The 20,703-nt window shown below is 41.0% G+C and overlaps 1 protein-coding gene across 3 annotated transcripts in view; it reads right to left on the bottom strand.

Annotated features, from left to right (window-relative positions):
- DNAH1 (dynein axonemal heavy chain 1) overlaps positions 1-20,703 on the bottom strand; it is a 162,403-nt gene that overhangs the window by 101,583 nt on the left and 40,117 nt on the right. For 2 of the 3 annotated variants that reach the window (XM_074198129.1, XM_074198131.1), the window contains 8 exons: positions 20,398-20,696; positions 17,154-17,304; positions 15,373-15,566; positions 11,598-11,823; positions 5,871-5,990; positions 3,384-3,466; positions 2,430-2,571; positions 1,636-1,791 (listed from right to left, as the gene is read on the bottom strand). In XM_074198129.1, the coding sequence (XP_074054230.1) occupies positions 1,636-1,791; positions 2,430-2,571; positions 3,384-3,466; positions 5,871-5,990; positions 11,598-11,823; positions 15,373-15,566; positions 17,154-17,304; positions 20,398-20,696 (1,371 nt within the window). The remainder of the gene's footprint in view (positions 1-1,635; positions 1,792-2,429; positions 2,572-3,383; positions 3,467-5,870; positions 5,991-11,597; positions 11,824-15,372; positions 15,567-17,153; positions 17,305-20,397; positions 20,697-20,703) is intronic. The other variant, XM_074198130.1, reaches the window with a different exon arrangement.

Genomic DNA, 20,703 nt, shown 5'->3' with positions numbered 1-20,703 from the left:
AAGGTGACTGGAGTACTGTCTTTTCCCCATCCTCATCCTTTTTGATGTCTCTGCAGCCTCAGACCATCACCTTCAGCATCAAATAGAAAATCTACTGTTTGGCTTTTAAAGCCCTTCCTACCCTGGCACCTTCTTACCTTTCCATTCTTCTTACATTCCCCCTCCTCCCCATGTAGTCTATGATCCAGCCTCCTTGCTCTTCCTCTCCCCAGAGCCTCCATCTCTCAGTTCTGTCCATTTTTCTTGACTGTTTTTTCAAGCCTGGAACTCTCTCCCTCTTCATCTCTGTCTCCTGGCTTCCTTCAAGTCCCACCTCTCCAAGGTGACTTTCCCAGTGCTCCTTAATCTGAATGCTTTCCCTCTGACACTCCCATTTTATCCTGACTCCATCTTATTTGTACATTGCTGTTCACATACTGTCTCCCCAATTAGACTGGGCACAGAAAAGGGTTACTAGAAACCCATGTCAGGATCACTTGAAAGAACTTTCAATGTTTAGAACTTTCAAAATTTAGACCAGCTTGAGATCTGACTAGTTGTTTCTCACACTCAACAGTGTCTCCATGCCTGGAGTACAATTCTACCTCGTCAACTCCCTATTTCCTTCCAAACTCTGTCCAGTCAACCCCTTCTACATAAAATCTTTTCTAATTCCCCATTTATCTTATACTCATTTTGAAGATACTTAACTATAAACATATTGTCCATCCCATAGGATGAAAGTTTCACAAGGACAAGAATGGTTTCATCTTTGCCTCTCAATCTTCTAGCACAGCACATACCATAGAGCCTGGCCAGTAGCAGGTGCTTAACAAGTCTGATTGACTGACTGTTTCAGTCCCATAGTCCCCCACTTCTACAAAGAATGAAGGGAGACACATTCTCATATCTCCTCATTGTACCCAAACTCAGTCATTGTAATTTCAAAAGCATTCAGTTTCAATTTTTAAATTTTTATAATGTTTTATATTGTATAGGATTAAATCTACAAATTAGGCTATATGGTAATTTTTCAAATATTGGCATACTTATTACTAAGCATAAAATTTCCTACTAATGAAATCATTCTGCATTCCATTAAATAATGTCTGTGGGGCAGCTAGGTGGCACAGTGGATACAGCACCGGCCCTGGAGTCAGGAAGATCTGAGTTCACATCTGACCTCTGATGTTTAATAATTGCCTAGCTGTGTGGCCTTGGGCAAGTCACTTAACCCCATTGCCTTAAATACGTTTTTTTAAAAAAAGGAGATTTGTGTTTTTATCACTACAAGTCTTAAGGATGTTCAAGACAGATGGCTTCCAGATATTTTTTGTGCACACCCCAAGGAGATCAAAGTCAGATTTCATATAAACTGATGCAAAATGAAGCAAGCAGAACCAGGAAAACAATATATACAATGATTTCAACAATGTAAATGGAAGTATCAAAAAAGAGGGGGGAAAACTGACAATCTTCATCAATTTATAAACCATTGTTATGATAGAAACATCTCACAGAAGAGAGGACAGGATGTCTCATAGAGCAGGGTCATGAGAAAATGAGCCCATACCTGCATCTTACAGAGAGAAGGGCAGAGAAAGGCAGATTGAGTAATAGGAAGGAGAGTCTCAGCTGTGTCGCCTAGAAACCTACATTTGTGATGGACATCCCAAAAATCCGCTCTCGATTATTATAGAGCAGGGCCAACGCCTGGCATTCCTTCAGCTGTTTCTTGACCCTCCTTACTTCATTGGCTATCTCATGGGCACGGGCAATGTCTGCGTGACTGGAAAATCCAGCCACCACCAACTAAGGGAAAAAGACACTGATGGTTAGTAAAGGTCATTGAGTCAAAAGCAAGTCACAGAATTTCAAAGTTGAGAGGGACCATCTAGTTCAACCCATACACACAAAGTAATTTTTACTGTAACATAACCAACCAATGGGCAGCCTGTCTTTGCCTAAAGACTTGTTGCTCCTATGGTATAGCCAATTCCATTTTGAGAAAATTCTGTCAGGAAGTTTTTTTGTTGAATCTATCCTAGATTCTGCCTCTCTTCAACTTCCCTGCATTTTTTCTTGTTCTTCTCCTGAACAAGTCAATCCCTCTTCCTTATGTGGACATAGCCAGGAAGTGGAAGTTGTCCACAACCCTGACTGGGTCTAAAGTCTGCCAGGTATGCCACCCCCAGAACATAGGTCCCTATCCCCCAAGTTTGCTGGAGGGACCAGAAGTAAACATCCTCATGTTATGGAAGGCCTGTATCTTTCTATGTGACAGTATGTACACAAGATGCATATATAATCCATCCCCAGTTGGAAGGAACTTCTTCTCTGGTCCAGAGTAATTCTAAACACTTGGAGGAAGCCATCAGCTGCTTCTGCATGGTTGCAGGAATGTAGAGTCAAAGCAGGGGCAAAGGACATCTGGAGTCCCAAAAGAGCACCTGAAGAGCATCCAGCTTCTCCCAAAAGTTGTTTTGATCCATTGTCTGAATCTTGTGGAATTTCTCTTCTTCCTCCCGGTGCATTTCCTGAATTAATTCTATCTGCCCAAGGAGCTTGTGGGGCCAGCTACTTGCTGCCCATCTGAAAGGAGAAGCAAGATGAAATGGAAATTCAGATTCCAGGGGGCCCAAAGGAAAAGGCAGTGGAAGCAGTGGAAAAAGCCTTGGATTTAGAGTCAAAAGTAGATCTGGCATTCCATCAGTGCAATAATCAGGGACAATTTTGGGCTATTTGCAATGGAGAACACCATCTGTATCCAAACAAAGAATCGAGGAGTTTGAACAAAGACCAAAGACTATAACCTTCAATTTAGGGGAAAAACTTATCTTATGTAATTTTGCTATCTGTTATACTTTATTTTTCTTCCTTAAGGATATTCAGCTTAGGTCAATGTATACCATGGAAACAATGTAAAGACTAATAGAGGGGCGGCTAGGTGGCGTAGTGGATAAAGCACCGGCCTTGGAGTCAGGAGTACCTGGGTTCAAATCCGGTCTCAGACAATAATTACCTAGCTGTGTGGCCTTGGGCAAGCTACTTAACCCCATTTGCCTTCCAAAAACCTAAAAAAAAAAAAAGACTAATAGACTGCCTTCTGGGGGTGCTGGTGGAGGGAGGAAAGCAAGAACAGGAGAAAAATTGTAAAACTCAAAATAAATAAAATCTTTCTTAAAAAAAAAAACAAAAAAGTGGATCTGGGTTTAAATTCCAGTTTTGCCACTGATGTGTCATTTAAGTCATTTCATGTCTTTGGACCTCAGTTTTCTCATCTAGACTAGAAGGAAGAAATGGGCCTCAAGAATCCAAGGTGGCTTCCAATTCTAAACTCTAAGAACCTATATAGTAAGGGGGGAAATGGGGAGAGCAGAGGTGGAGTCTGAGCCCTCACTTACTTGTCATTGAAGTCATCTGTAGTAAGATTGTAAAAAAAGTCATCCATGATCTGGTAATCATCCATAACTTTTACTATCCTCTCCTGCAGTCAAGACAAGAACATGGGTTCCATTGGTTTAAGTCTTTCCTAGAACCAGTCCTTCTCCTAAGAAACATTCACCTAGATTGAAGGGATGGACAAAGAGCTATGGACAGAAGCTCCCCAAAGAGGGTCCCACCCCTGTTGACCCTCTGAACAACCATGTACAAAGTCAGAGAGAAAAGAGCATGCAAGGAGTAGAATATTTACGAGGGGTAGCTAGAAGAGTAACAGGCTCTTGCATGGACTAAAAGCTGGCAGTATGTATGATCAGTGTTTCCCAGAACAGATGAAGAAGCCTAATGCCTGACGAATATGGGAGGGAAGAATGCAATTGTGAGTATGACACGAGCAAAACAATGCCAGGATTATTATTTCTATTTTACAGATATGGAAAGGGAGTTTATAATATAGCAAGTGAGTGTCAGACCTAGGACTAAAGCCCAAGTCTCCAGACTATCAGTCTAGGGGTTATTCCAAATACAGGCATAAACATGCCCTAAGGGGACTACAACTAGTGATATTCAGGCAACATGGTAAGACAGAAAGTACCCTGGATCTGGGAGACCAGACATCATCTATTAACACTCACAGTAACTTTCAATAGACCCTTTCCTTCTGTGGAAGCATATTTAAAATCTCTCTCTTTTTTAGAATATGAAGAAATAACATTTTTCTCCAAACTGGGGGTAAACTCTTTAGAGAGGTGGATGGGTTGATGATTGCAGCTTGTCCTTTATTCTCAAAGAAAACCATGACATCAGGAAGGTGATGCCATGAGAAGCGTATGAATTGAATTTGAGTGGAGGTTGCTGTTCTAAGTCACCAGCCTCATTTTTTCCTTCTGGGTCCAGATGACTGGAGATGGTCCTGGATGTGAGGCAGTCAGGGTAAAGTGACTTGCCCAATGTCTGCCCAGGGCAAAAGGAAAAAGGGATTTTCATAAAGAGAATGAATTAAGAGTGATAACCAGAAACTTAACAAAGAATACTTCTTCTCTAGGCGGAGTACTGACTGTCCCCAACCTGTTAGTGAAAAGATGTTGACCCATTTGGCCCAGAGACACCCAAACCACCCACCATTCAATTTGGATTCTCTAATGGTCCAGGAAGAAAAAGATGGAGATAGAGTTGCTCAATTTGAGATTGTTAATCCAGTCTGTCTTTTAAGATATTTTTCTTTTCCTTGTTCAAGATTCCCATCAATGTTATCTACATTGGTTTGAAGCAGAGTCCTGTTGCAGAGCAGAGGGATTATAGCATGTTGGATATTTCTCTCTCCAAACTGTAATAGCTTGGATATAGATTAATTTTAAATTAAATAAGATTATTTCCACCGACTGATGACAAAATGCAAAGTGTATAATTAGAATTTTTCTTTGACATTCTCTCTGAGCTTCAATTTACAAATCCCTTCCCATCTCTGAGGATAAATAAATAAAATAGTGCGTTCTGAGGTTCTATGGATCTAAAATTCTGTATTTTGAGATTCTAAGACTCTAGCATTCTGTGGTTCTGTAAGAGATCCTAAAAGGCAAGGAATGGGGTGGCTGCCCAAGGCCAAACTCTTACCATGCGATTAAGAGCTAAGCCACAAGAGGGTGCTTTGAGCAAAAGGATGACCCTCCAGGTAATAGTCGCAGCAGAAGCTATGCCAAAATAGAAAAAAGGCTTTATTCTCTCTTTTCTCAGCACACAGTGGCCTGCAACAAGGTAGATCCCACAAGAGAAAAGTCCTGGGTCCAGAGAAGAGAGTCATGGGTTCAAACCATACTGCTTATCTGAAGTTCAGTTTTCTCACATCTAAAATGGAGGCAATAACCACTTATATTATCCACTCTATTGAGGTTTCTTGAGGAAGGCACTCTGTAAACTTTAAAATACAATAGAAAAGGGTGGGAGTTGTTAAATTATGATTAAAACAGACATATTCTCATTAGTAGGGTCAGAGTTGACTCTGGTTATCTAATACTAAAGCAGTCCTTGTATACATATTCATAGAAAGGTTGGCTCATTGGTTGCTCCACTATCTCTAGAACAAAAAAGCAAGAGATCTATTTCTGTATGAAGATCTTTTATCCCTTCCCAGAAAACCTCTAGTCCCTTTAAGTAGTCCCACTTTGGAGGTGGGAAGGGGGGCTGATAGAACTTAGAACTTCCTGCCCTAGGGACCTAGTCTGAGCTTCCAGCAGCAACCCTAGCAACCCCAGGACACTTGGGTCATGAGTCTCTGATACAAACAGCTCATTCAAGTCTGAGTTTAGAGAGGGAACTTCAGAAACAGAGAATCCTCAAAAAAAACAAGACATCATTCTTGGCCAAGTTTCCATTTTCAAAGGCCTATTACTGTCCAGTCCTATAGCCGATATCCCAAGATACCCCTGTTGGGTCAGGGACTGGGTCAGTACCTCCAGCCCCACCAGCATTTCAGGGATGCCTTTCATCCATTCTCGGACCTCTGCCAACTCCTCAATGCTGTTAGGCTTCTCATAAATTTTTCGGCTAATGGACCGGAACTCTTCACAAATCTGAAGAAGAAGAAAACCAAGTCAGACAGGCTCATTATTCTCTAATGCACCTATTAGTGCAGATGCCAGTCAGATTGCTATCCTCCCCCCACCTCCATACTTTCTTCAGAAGGACTTCTTCCCAGCTTGTGGGTCACAGGACTTCTCTTCTTCCCTTTTGAGCTAAAGAAGGAAGCCACTTTAATCCTTTGAGATTTGAAACTATCCATTCCACCCTGCAGTCACAGCCTTTAACCATCAGCCTTCCTTCTCTGAACACCTTATTCCATCACGGGGAACTGAGTAAATGCAAATTAATAAAGGATCTGGTAATCCCCATAAACAATCAATTAAGAAAGGGTACAGGGTTAGAGCAGCAAGACATCTAGGGAAAGACATGGCCTTTCCTTTCTCAGGGCTTTAAACAAAGTCTTCAGTAGATTCTGCCTAGCTCTATAATCCAAGGCTACTGGATTATGTGGTAGAAGAAAAATTGGGGGAATGAATGAAGGAGTGAGGGTGCCCATTAGTATTTGTATGTACCACTTTAACTGAAGTCTTGCCTGTAGTTAGGATTCCTGATCCTGCTTGGCCACTCACTTGCTAGGTAAAATTGAGTAAGCCCTCTTCTATCTGAGCTTGTTTCTTCATTTGTAAAATAGGAGGCAGGCAGGGAAGGGCAGTTGACTTAAATTGATTCCAAGAGCTTCCCAATATGAAATACAATATTCTATGCTCTAAAGGTCCTTTCAGCTCTGATGTTTTAGGATTCTATAATTCTATTCAGTAACCCTATAATCTCAGGAAAATGGGAAGGAAGGTCTCAAGAATATACTAGACTTCTTATGGCAAGTTTATTGGAGAACATGGATTAGGGTCTAAATACTATAGTACAGACATGAATGGATTGCAATCTACATCACTGGAATGAATATTAAATTAATGAGAACTCAGATCCATTTGAAAACGCAAATATGGCAAGATGACTTTTTCAGTCTTTTCTAAAGTCTTCTTGACCTAGGATGCCAAATATTTTTCTTTTTTAATTCAATTTTTATTATAGTATTTTCTTTTTTTTTTTTTAGTTTTTGCTAGGCAAGGGGGTTAACTGGCGTGCCCAAGGCCACACAACTAGGTAATTATTAAGTGTCTGAGGCCAGATTTGAACTCAGGTACTCCTGACTCCAGGGCCGGTGCACCACCTAGCTGCCCCTTAAATCTTTATTATAAATAATAACAATTTAAAAGCCCTATACAAAACAGAGGGAAGAATCTTACTTTAAATGTATATACATTAAAAAGGTAGAACCAAACAAAATAGGAAATAACAAAGAAGAAAGGAAATTACTTTTTTTTTTTCCTCATTACTTTTCAAGTCTGGCTGAATTTCTACCACTTTTAACTGGGATGCCAAAATTAACTGAAAACACCTTCAGATTCTTATGTCCAAACCTGCCCAAATATTCATGAAGGCTCTTGGAATATCCCCACAGTGGTTCAGGTGCTCCTGTCCCTGCTCTGTGAAACTCCAGAAACCTGATAAAGTATACTAAGGACAATATAGAGAATAGGGCTCTTAAAAACCAATATTGTAAAAAAAAAAGATGAAATCAAGGAGAGAATCACACTTGCAATGACTTTGTTACTTATTTTTTTGTCCAGACTTGAATTTTCATCAGAGGAAGAAGTTTCTTGCCTTGCAAAGGAAACTCCCTCTCCCAATACAGATCTGCAACTGTGAGTTGCAGGTGTACCTGCTAAGTGGAACCTGAACCCAGGTCATCTTTGGCACTCTACCCCACTAAAAAGATGCATTCCCTCAGGAGTGGTTGAGATGATGTTAACATCAAATATCAGATGGAAGGCTGCCCTACATAACCCTTATTGTCCTTTTTTTTCTCAATCATGGAAAATAATAGAATAGAATTGAATAGAAAGGACAAATAAAAATGGCTCACAGGAAAAAGAAATCCAAGAGAAGAAGATAGCAAGAGAACACTTAGCTATTCTTTCTTTTTAGGTTTTTGCAAGGCAAATGGGGTTAAGTGGCTTGCCCAAGGACATACAGTTAGGTAATTATTAAGTGTCTGAGACCGGATTTGAATCCAGGTACTCCTGACTCCAAGGCCAGTGCTTTATCCACCTAGCCGCCCCCAGCTATTCTTTTTTTTTTTTAGGTTTTTTCCAAGGCAATGGGGTTAAGTGGCTTGCCCAAAGCCACACGGCTAGGTAATTATTAAGTGTCTGAGACCAGACTTGTGCCACCAAGTCACCCCACTTAGCTATTCTTGAAAATGAATAGGCGCTCCATTATAATTTTGCAGCCTCAAGAAGCAGGCCAGGAAGATCTCCAAAACATGGGGCAGGGTCCTTGTGGTAAGCTTCACTCTAGGGAGTCAGTCAAAAAATGTCAGGCATGACTGCGGAGCCTCAACCAAAAACAAGAGAGATGCCACAGAGCTAGAAAGGAAAAGAAAGTGGACTCTATAATAGGCAATTGTTATAGGTTAGGGACTCCAGTTCTAGAAGAAATGCTGTAACACATGGTACAGGTTCTCTCTTCCTCAACTCCAATCTCTGATGAAGAAATAATTCTTCTCTCCAGGGCCAACCTCTCTCCATGTATACTTTATCCTATTCTTCCTTTTTCTCCCTGATTGTCCTTTAATCATCCCTCACTTCCATCATCATTGGCAGCAGCAGCAGCAGCAGCAGCAGCAGCAGCATCTACTTATATAGCACTTTAAGGTTTATAAAACACTTTACAAATATCTCATCTGAACTTCACAACAACCTTGGGAGGTGGGTGCTATTATGATTCTTATTTTAAAGATGAGGAAACTGAGGCAGACAGTTGAAATGATTTTCTCATGGTCACACAATTGTCTGAGGCTGCATTTGAACTCAGGTCTTCCTGGTTCCAGGGCTAATGTTCTAATACAAGCCACCTTTCTGTCTCTCTGTCTCTGTCTCTCTGAAATCTCCCATTTTTCTCATCTAATGATCCGTCACTGCTACCTGCAATTATACCCCAGTCTTTCTTATCCTTTAAAAACAAACCACTGAGGCAGCTAAGTGGTGCAGTGGATATAGGATTGGCTTCAGTGTTAGAAGGACCTGAGTTCAAATCCAGCCTCAGATACTTGACAATTACCTATACCTAGCTGTGTGACCTTGGGCAAGTCACTTAAAACCCCATTGCTTTGCAAAAGAAAAAAGAACAAAAAAAACACACACAAAACAAACTAAAAATAAAACTGCCTCACTATATCCCTCAAGCTATTCTCATGTTTCTCCTCCCTTTCACAGCCAAATGTCTAGAAAAAGCTGTCTATACTTATTGTCTTCACTTCCTCTTCTCTCATTTCTCAACTCTGCTATCTGGCTTCTGACTTCACCATTCAAATGAAAGTTACTGATGATCTCTTAATAGTCAAATCTAATGGCTAATTATCAATCATCCTCCTTTTTGATCCCTCTGACACATTTAACACTATTGCCTTCCCCCAGTCTCTTCTCATATGGTGACTTCATTAGCTCCTGCAGACCTGATATTTCTGTCCAGACGATTCCCTTATCTATATATTCAGTCCAAGTCTTTCACCTGATCATTAATCATACTTCTCTAACTGCCCATTGGACATTTCAAACTGGATGTCCCATAAGTATCTCAAACTCAACATGTTCAAAATAGAATTCATTTTTCTTTCCCTTAAATCCTAACTTCCCTAATTCTTTCAAAAGCATTCCTGTCCTTCTAGGCTCCCAGTTTCACAACCTTAGTGTCATCCTTGACTCCCTTGCCTCCCCCCACATATACAATCAATTGCCAAATCTGATCAGTTCTACCTCTCTACCTCATACCTGTATTTCTCTTTACTCACACAAATTCCATCTGACTTATCCACCTTTCAACAACCTCTTGCCCGGATTACTAAAAGAGACTCCTAAATTATTTCCCTGCCTCCAGTCTCTTCCCACTTTTGTCTATCCTCCAGGTGATTTTCTCTAAGTATAACCCTACTCAATGAACTCCACTGATCCTTTATTGCTTCTAGGATCAAATACAAACAATTTTGTCTGGCTTTTAAATCATAACCTGGCCCCACTCTACCTTTCCAACATTTTCCTATGATACTTTATCACACACTATGGTTCAGCCACAGTGACCTTTGTGCTTTCTATCACAAGATATTTCATCCCCCATCTTGTGCCTCTTAACAGAAGCCTTTCCTGATCTCATTAGTACTCACCATCAAAAAAATTACCAAGTATTTATTGCATAGAGATTTATTTTGTATCTGCTTATCTATCTATATATTATCATCTCTTTTGTCGTTGTGTTCCTCTGAACCTAGCAGAACATCAGATATAGGTGCCTAATAAATATTTGCTTATTGATTAAAATTGATTTGGAGATGTGGTAATCAACAGACCCAAGGTGCCTCTAAGCTGAATTACAGAATATATCCAGAACAAGTGAAGCACCTGTTCCATTACACTCTGTCCTGGTCAAAGCCCATCTGGAGAATCCCCTTCAGTCTGAGGGAGCACATTTAACAAAAGACACTGTCAATGTAGAGGGTATAGAGGATAATGTTCCCAGAATAGGAAAAAAGTAGACACTGTCCATGAATCGACAAATACTAAATTAAATGACTATTTTGTGCTGGGCAATGAGGATATGAAGACACAGGGGAAGTAGTCCATGCCCTCAAGAAATCTGTATTCTTGCCTACATATGGACATATAGAGAAAACAGGTGGCCTAGAGGAATAGGGGATACTGGTTCTAGGTCTTTTTTTTTTTAGGGTTTTATTTTTGCAAGGCAAATGGGGTTAAGTGGCTTGCCCAAGGCCACACAGCTAGGTAATTATAAAGTGTCTGAGGATGTGGTTCTAGGTCCTGAAGGAGAAGAGGAGGGAAGGAGGGAGCATGTCCCAGGGGGGATTGCTAGAGCAGAACAAAGAGCCAGCAGGTGGGAACAGAAAGAAGGTCAGTTTGAATGGCAGGTAGAATATAAGGGTGGGAGGACTTGGAAGGTAACATAGGGCCAATCTGTGAACTTTTCAGTGTTCAATGAAGGGGTTTATATTTGATTCTAGAGTCAATAGGCAGTTCCTGCAGAGAACTTTCTGAGTAGAGGAATGACAGTGTCAGGGAGAGGAACTGAGGCTACTAAGCCTAAAGAAGAGAAGATGGAGGAACCTGGGATAGCTGTTTTCAAAGCATGTGAGATGCTAAAGTGTAAAGAATTCAGCATGTGTTGCTTGTGCCTAGTGGGCAAAATGAGAGGCAACCAAAGCAAATTGCAGGAAGGTAGATCTAAGATCCACATAAGAAAAAATTTTCTAACACTTAGATCTCCCCAAAAGTGAAACTAGCTACCCTGGGAAGTAAGGGCTCCCCCTCATTGGTCAAAAGAACCAAAGTCATCAGATGCCCATTCTAGAGCCGTCTATTTCCAGATCTAAAATTCTGTGTTCCTATGACTCTCTTTCTTAAAAGGCAATGGACCAATAGTCCCAAATACAGAGAAAAATATCCATCTATCTCCTAAAACAGTGCTATGGGAATAGGAGAAGTATGATGGAGGAAGATGAGGGAGGGAGCTGATTTTGAACTCACACTTTCCACTTCCTTGTGTAGTTTCTTTGCCAGAATGTCCAACATGCTGGTGGCCAGGGATTTGCATTTCTTAGAGAGGCTTTGCTTTGTATTTTCCACATTGACGAAAAAGGGGCCAATGATGATGTTGCTAGGCAAAGAGTGGTCCAGGATCTCCTTTTCCCGAAGGTGGACTTTCACCACTTCCCTCACTTCAGAAGCATGAGGACACACTTTTTCATAATCTCTGGGCACAAGTACCATCATAGTTATTCATCTGCTCATTCTACAAATATCCAGTAAACACCTACTCTTTGCACAGCACTGTGCAGGGCAAGTTTAGCCAAGACACAGCCTTGTTGAATTTACAGTCTAGTCAAAGACAGTTACATTAAAATGTAAGCACACAAAATTATAATACAAAATTACACAGTAAGTGCATTAAACAGGTGGGAAAAAGTGCTATTAAAACAATGAAACAAACTTAGAACTAGAAGGGACCTTCAGAGGTCATCTATGGCTGCTGTTTTACAGAAGAGAATTGAAGTGACTGACAAAATTGTAAAAGTAGGAAGCAGTAAAGTTATCCAAGACTTTGCGTATGACAGGCATTTGATAAATGCTTGTCACCCACATGCTGGATGACTGAAGGTCCAGGTCATGCAACCCCCAATCCACTTTTCTTTCACCTATACCATGTCACCTCCAATGTCCAAAGTGAGGGAGGCTGTTACTGGTCATGGGGAAGAGGAGATGGTCTTTGAGCTAGGAGAGATGGCTTACTTGTCTAGACCCCTAAGTGAGGGTCTGTTCCCTCCAAACTCCAAAGCCACCAGGAAAGGCACTCACAGTACAATCCACTGAGAGATGTTGGGCAGCTGCTTCACAGGGGTTTCAGGACTATCATACTGACACTAGACCAAAATTGCCTCTTTCCTATCTTTTGGAGACTGTGCTCATCCCTCTCTAAAGAAATGCAGACATGGGAAAGGCAAGACTCTCTTCTATGGCATCACAGCCTTCCCAAATAGATCCAAAAAGAGCCAAGAGATTTCTTTACCTTCTAGAGTGTTCTAGAAAGCCCTATGGCTACCCTGCTAATCTCTGGTCCCATTTTGCTCATACATACACTCTTTTCTCCTTAGCCTCTTTCCTAAGGAAATAGATCCACTCCATTCCTATCACTATCTGACCCTAGGGACAAGGATTTAGCTCTATCAAATTCTTTTATAAGATTGGTGAGGGTGGCAAATTCAGCCCTTGAGCTGATCTCTGATCACTGTCATGCTTAAATGAAGAGCAAGAAGACTCAGAGTCCTAGGACCTGGCTTTGAATCTCAGCTCTCCCACTCACTGCCAAAATGACCTGGGACAAATCACTACCTCTCTGGTCCTCAGCTTCCTCATCTCAAAAAAAAAAAATCAAGGGCTTAAATCTGGAGCTACACCAAAGGGCAATCAAACTATGCCTCCCCTTTGATCCAGCAATACCACTGCTGGGTCTGTATCCCAAAGAGATCAACTAAAAGGGGGAAATACCCAAATGAACAAAAACAAGTTGTAGTAAATGAATGTAACAGAATATTATCATTCTATAAGAAATGATGAGTGAGCAAATTCAGAAACATCTGGATATATTCGGATGACCTGTGGCTGAGTGAAGTGAGCAGAACAGGAAAGTAGTGGACCCAGTAACAGCCACACTGTGCGATGATCTACTATGATAGACTTAGCTCTTCTCTGTTCAAAAACAATTCTAAGAGATCTACCATCCACACAGAGAAAGAGCTCTGAAATCTGAATGCAGATTGAAGCATTATCAGTTTTAGTTGTTTTTGATTTTTTGATTTTTGGTGGTTTTTTCCCTTTTGTTCTGTTTCTTCTTCTATAACATGACTGATATGAAAATATGTTTACTTGATTGCACATAGATAATCTATATCAGACTGCTTGCTATCTTGGGGAGGGAGAAAAATTTTGAACTCTTATTTAAAATGAATATTGAAAACTGTCTTTACATGCAATCAGGAAAAAAAATTACTATTTTTTTTTAAATCAAGGGCTTGGACTCCAAGTACCTTTTAAACCCTAACTTCTATTATACTATGAGTGCCAACAGAACTGAAGGAAGGCTTCCAGGATGTTGAATAAATTCTTTTTTTTCTTTCAGAACTTAAGCAAAGACCCAGACAGGAATTATCTATGATGCAATTGCTTGGTTTCCCTGGCTAACTTCTAGTCTCAACTAAAACTTCATCTTCTTCAGAAAACTTCATCTTCTTCAGGAAGCCCTTCTTATTTGTTTTAATTTTATTTTTGTTTGTTGGTTGGTTGGTTTATTTACATATATTTTCCCCCAGCTACATGCAAAAACAATTTTCAACATTTACTTCCAATCCTTGAGCTCCAAATTCTCTTCCTTCTACCCATCCCACTTCTCCTCACTGAAAAAGACAGTTACTTGGAGTAGTTTAAAAATGTGTAGTCATGAAAAACATTTCTACAATAGTCATGTTATAAAAGTAAACATAACACCCTCCCCCACAAAAAAAAGAAACCTTAAAAAAAAAGTGGAAAAAATAAAGCATACTTTAGTCTGTCAGACACCATCAGCTCTGTCTTTGGGATAGATAGCATTCTTTTTTTTTTTAGGTTTTTGCAAGGCAAATGGGGTTAAATGGCTTGCCCAAGGCCACACAGCTAGGAAATTATTAAGTGTCTGAGACCGCATTTGAACCCAGGTACTCCTGACTCCAAGGCCAGTGCTTTATCCACTATGCCACCTAGCTGCCCTGATAGCATTCTTTATCATAAGTGCTTCAGAGTTCTCTTGGGTCACAGTATTGCTGTGAAAAGGTAGGTCATTCCCAGCTGACCATCCTGCAATATTGCTATATTACTTTGTTTAAGGTACATTTTGCATTCCATCTGCTCATGTAAGTTTTTTTTTTTACTGAGACCATCCTGCTTATCATTTCCCATAGCAGAACAGCATTTGATCTCAATCATATACCACAATTTGTTCAGCCATTCCCCTAAATCTCCAGTTCCCTGCCACCAAAAAAGAGCTGCTATAAATATCCTTATACAAAGAGGTTCTTTTCTCAGGAAGTCCTTCATGACCTGTCTTAATTCCAGTTTCTCTGTTAACTTATTTTCCTGTTTATGCTTGTACATATCTATTGCTTATTGTCTCCCCCATTAGCTCTTCTCTGTAATACAAGCTCTTCTCTGTTCAAAGACAATTCTAAGAGATATACCATCTACACAGGGAAAGAACTCTGAAATCTGAATGCAGATTGAGGGTAAGGACTGTCTTTTGTCTCTTTTTTAATCCTCCAGTACTTAACATATAGTACCTGACATAAGAGGTTCTTAATAAAAGTTTACTGACTGACCAATTGATGGGAATGCCCACACTAAGGTTCAGATCAACCAAAGTAGAGATGGGACACGTATTATAATCAGATGCAGGCAGAGGAAGCTGTGCTTTCCCTAGGACTTAGAAGAAATTTTCCTCACCAAACACAGTGTTTTACATAATTTTGTAGGCAATGGTAAAGATATTAGCACCACCTGCCTTGGAACCAACAATGGCAGGACCAGACACCAAATCAACTTGGCCCTGCACACCAGTGTATAGGCATACCATGCTATCTATCATCTGATTAGTACCATGAACCTTTTTAGATAACATATGGTTGTGCTGACCCCCATGTAGGATCTCGCAGCCCTAGCTGCAAGAAACCCATAGGACCTGGTGCCTGACAACCCCAGACACCAAACCACCACATACTTGAGGAAAGTTCGAATATCTTTGTTGTTAAGATCCAGGTGCTTTCTGAACTCTTTGGAGTAGGCAGACAGAGGTATCATTGCCTTCTCTATGGCATTGGAGAGAGACTTGCGCAGGTCCTCTACTAATGGTTCATGCAGCCCCACAGACTCCAGTAAAGGGACACCACTGACAAAAATATCTTCCATCACAAACTGAGACAGAGACAAAAAGTGGGGGGGTGGAAGTTAGCATCCCAAATAGATAGAAAGAGGAGCACTCAGTGAAAAGTGAGGGAAGGGCTAGGGTGGGACATCCTACAAATGAGGGAGGACAAACCCCTAGCTCCCAAAGAGGATCAACTAAGAAAATACCCTTTTGAATAGCATCTAGCATCCCTCATACACACTACATCCTTGGTCTGCCCTCTCAGGTGATCCCTGATAGGGAGAGAATTCTTTGAGGGCTAAAACTGCCTCAGATGAAGAAACAAAAACCTGGAAGGGCTTTACAACTGGTTCTCTCTCCAATACACTTCCTGTTTCAGGATCATGAACATGCAAAGAATGAAAAGTCATTTGGGACACCAGTGGATGGGGTTGTACCTAAATGACAACCTCCTCAGCAATAAGTCCAACCGGTTGACCCCTGATGGTCACTCAGTTACCACATTCTTCAATAGCCTTTCAAAATTCTCTTTTCTGAAACCCCCAAAGTCAGCTTCAGTCCCCTTTCTCTTGGCAGATACCCTGCTGACTTTAGTGAGAAAATTGAGACTGTCAAGATTTATGATTTTTTTATAGTTTTTTTTGCAAGGCAATGGGGTTAAGTGGCTTGCCCAAGGCCACACAGCTAGGTAATTATTAAGTGTCTGAGGCTGGATTTGAACTCAGGTATTCCTGATTCCAGGGCTGGTGCTCTATCTACCATGCCACCTAGCCACCCCAAGAGTTATGATTTTTATATCGATTAATATATGTGCAATGAATTTAAGAATCATAATTTAGTTTCTAGAGATTGTTTTCACAGGTAGACTCTGAGCCTAGCAAACAGCGAAAAAAAAGTAGTCATTTTTTTTATTCATGACAATTTTGGTGTTCTTGTACCTGGATCAGTCCTGTTCTATTCTGTACTGTACAACCCAAAACCATACAATCAACACAGCCATTCCCATAGGACTCCAACTTGGAAGTTCACAAGTGAGGCAATTAATGCATCATCCTGGGAAGATTACTCAAGCCCCAAATCTGATTGTTCTATAATCACTTATGATCATGTATAAAATATTTGGCTCCACAACAGCAAGGAGGAGCTCCAAGAAATGGAATAATCCCATCATTTGCAAATCAGTTTCTTACAAAGAAGGTAAGTAATAAACCCACTCTCATTTACTGGCATTCAACTCCAGCCTGCTTTGTCATACCCAGACTAACAAGGGCTCAGTAAAAACTCCATTAACAAGACTGTACATCCTCACAGGACTCAAATCCCCACAGCATCTTCATTCATTCTCTTCTCCAGGCTCTATCTCCTTGACTAGGAAGGATTACTCCATTTAAGATCTCTGTCCTAATTCTTCTGGGAGGTGAGATGCTGGTCAGACCTACTCTATCTAACCTTCAGTCTCTTCCCACGTACTGCCTTCTTCCCCACCATTTTTAGTTGATCTTATGGTATAATGAAAAGTGAACAGTGTCATTCTTGGATGTCCTTCAGAGTTCACAGCCGACCCTGGAATACAGACATACACACCAACCCACACATCAAATGGCATTTCCTCTGGCCAGAGACAGTTAGCATACCTTTTCCAGCTGAGGGACAGAGTGAGTTGCCAAAATGCCCTTGTCAAATAGATTCATCAAAGATATCATAAAATTCTCCAAGGGAGTGCTGTAGTGAGACCCACTGCTGTCCAAAATCAGGTCTACTATGAAAAGGGGATTCTTTCGAGGCCTAAGAAAAAATAATAAAATATAAAAATGAACAATAAAAGTGATTTAAAGATGGTAAAACATTTTATACATGTAATGTAAATGTATCTAAATAATGCATAGGTTTAATATGTTTATCTAAATTAAGGTATACTTTATGATTTATAAATTAAAATGTTAATATGTTATATATTTTATGTGTAATATATTTAATTTTATTTGATTCTTAGAAACACCCTGGGAAAAAAAAGGTAATTTTATGATTCCAGTTTTATAGAAGAGGGAGAGAGAGAGGTTAAGTGACCTGCCATAGCTTGTAAGAAGTCTGTAAGTCACATAGCTTGTAAGAATCTGAAACTGGATTTGAACTCCTGAATCCAAGTTTAGCTCCCTATCCATCCCACCATCTAGCTTACACTGAAATGCAGGTGTTATTTTCAGATCAGACTGGGGGGGGGGGGGAGGAAGAGAAGCCATGAGGCCAAAGGAAGGGGTTACTATTTATTATCCCAAATCTGAGACAACTTGCACCAGGAGGTGGTTTTGAATAACCACCTGAAAATTGTCCAGTAACGGAAGAATGTTGGGCTACATAGCAAGTTCCTTGCAATTCCTGAGCTCTTTTCTCTTGCTCCAGTCTCCCATTTTCAACTGTCAACTGGACATCTTGAACTAAATGTTTCATAGTTTTCTTAAACTTAACATGTCTAAAACTAAACTATTTTCCCCAAAAACATTTTGGGGTCTATTCCCCACCCCTGCCTCTGCCAGCTCCAAACATCTTCCTGTCAAAGGTTCTACCCAGTCATGCATAGACTTCCAATGCCGCCACTACCTTGGAGCAACACTCATTGCCTCAATACTCAATAAACATTGCTCCAGAGCTGCCCGTGCGCCAGCCACTCTGCTCAGACATCTCATCTGGACTTTTGCAACAGCCTACACATGCTCCCTATTACAGTCCATCCGAAATAAATTCCTGTTTGACTTTTAAAGTCCATCATCTTCCCCCTTTTTCCAGTCTTCCTCTTTCCCTCCACTGACTCTGCCACTCATGGACATTGACCTCCTTCCTTCCCATTTCTTGCCCATCTCCTAGTCTGGGCATTTTTATGGACTATCCCTTCACCAGCACCCCCATGCCTATAATATTTTCCCTCTTTACTTCCTAGCTTCCTTCAAGTTCCAGTGAAAATTCCACTTTCTATAAGTAGCTTTTGCTAGTCCTCCTTAATCTAAATGCTCCCCACTTTATCCTGTCTCTCTCATTTGGATAGGTAATTTTCATGTAGGACCTTCCACTGGATTGTGAACTTCTTTCTGTTGGGGGCTTTTTTGTTAATCTTTCCTTGTATCCCCAGAGCTTATAAAGCAGGGACCTTAAAAGGCTCTTCCTAAAAAAAAAGTGACTTGGCTTTTTCTCTGAGCCTGCCTTGGGCACAAAAACTAATCAAATGGGTACCAGTAGCTCAGTCAAGCCACCTTCCCCAGGGCCCAGAGTCTGAGTTTTGAAGGCCTTGGGTTTGGGTGGGAGTGACCTTGTTCTCCCCCCCCAGTTGGGTTGAATGATACTTGGTTCCCTCTTTTCTGAAAGCACAAGTCTTCTCCTGAATAACCGATGCCCTCAGAGCTTGAGTCTTTCATGGGAAATCAATACCAGCTTTATTTCTCCACTTCAAACCACTGATGCCTAGGCTAGCTACAGATATCTCTAAACCACAACAGTCAGTTGGTGGGCTGTGGATCAATGATTAGATAGCATCTTGGGAGGCAGCTAGGTGGTGCAGTGAATAGAGCATTGGGCCTAGAATCAGTAAGAACTGAGTTCAAATTCTAATTCAGTCACTCACTGAGTGAGCCTGGGCAAGTCACTTAACTTCTCTTTAACTTAATCCCCTGAAGAAGGAAACATCAGGCCACTCTGGAATCTTTGCCGAGAAAAACCCATGGACAGTATTGGTGTGAGATGGTTCATGGGGTCATGAAGAATCAGGCATTACTGAACAACAAAAAGCTTTCCTTTCATACACTCTGCTGAGACCTTTTACATTTGAATGACCTTTTATTACCCCCAGGATGGAACCTCCAGTTCTCCTCTCTAGGCCTTGTTCCTCAGCTTGATGGAATCCCAAGAGAATATCTAGCCCCCCACTAACTCCCTGGAGACTCTGGACACTAATTTACATGAGTACCCCCAGGCTGAGGTCAGGAGGCAAACAAACCAAAGACCAAAGCCCCACAAGACTCTTAGTACAAACCCTTAAATTCCCTAAAGACTACAGGAAAATTTCTAGGTAAGTCCTAGAGGAGAAGAGAGGAAGGTCCCCAGGACCATTTCCTGTAATCATGTTGAACTACACACATTCCTACTTTAGGGTAATCATATAGAAATAACAGAAAATCATAAAGTGTGACTTATTTGTAAAATGAGCAAAATGAGGCCTAGCGAGATAAAGTTGAGTTGTCCAAGATCTCAAACTTGTTAACCAACAACTTAAGCATAGGATGGCAAGAATGGATACCAGTCCTTATTTGTGTGGCAGTCACACTGTTGGGGGTCTAGATTCCCTACTCAAGGTCCCCTCCACCACCATCTTTATGAATAAATAATAAGGACCCCCAAAGTTCAGAAGGGGGCCATGATCTAGGGCTAGATGCAGCCCCCATGTCCCCTGGAGGCCTTCCTCTTTAGGTAGCTAAAGTAGTAGAAACAATAATAAAACTAGGGATCATAAGCTACCTGAGGAAGGACTTCCTATTTAACAAAAAAAAGGGTGTAGAATATCATTTTACATCATATACTACAAAAACCTTTAGGTGAAAAGGTCTTGTTAGATATCCAGCAATTTCCCAGGAGATTAGTGTGCATCACTCTGAACTACCAGCTCCTGACCCTGATAGCGGGTCCCAGTACTGTTCTATCCACCAGTGACCTCTTGAAAGCCTTAAGGTCATTCAGACCTGATGGTTCTGATCCAAGCTGACCCTGTCCTTCCACCTTCCTGCCTCAGGACCTGTCTCTAGCCCCTGGGTCTAAGGCACAGTCAATAGTCCTTCTCTGCTAGCCCTGGACTAGTGGCAGGCAGATACAATGAGCTACTCTCCCTCTCCTCACTTGTATGGACTGTTGATGAGATCATCACCCCAGACCATGTCATCAGTACAGCTGAGGACACTGTAGCATGCATCCAGAATGAACTGGGTAAAGTTGACAAGAGAGTCCTGGACGAGGAATCGGATTGAGTCTTGCAGATTGTACTTAATAAGTTCCATCAGTTTGTGAAGCTTGGACATCTGGTACACTTCCCAGTTGGTCTCATAGAGGTTATACCAGCCTTTGCTCATGTCCCTCAAGCTACTCCTGATTGCAACCTTCAGAGTGCTGACCCAGCTATCCTTCAGGAACATCTGAACCTGGAGG

Source organism: Macrotis lagotis, chromosome 8 (assembly GCF_037893015.1).
Source record: "Macrotis lagotis isolate mMagLag1 chromosome 8, bilby.v1.9.chrom.fasta, whole genome shotgun sequence".
Classification (NCBI taxonomy): domain Eukaryota; kingdom Metazoa; phylum Chordata; class Mammalia; order Peramelemorphia; family Peramelidae; genus Macrotis; species Macrotis lagotis.
Note: the sequence above shows the minus strand (reverse complement) of the source record. Positions and strands in the feature narration are given on the sequence as shown.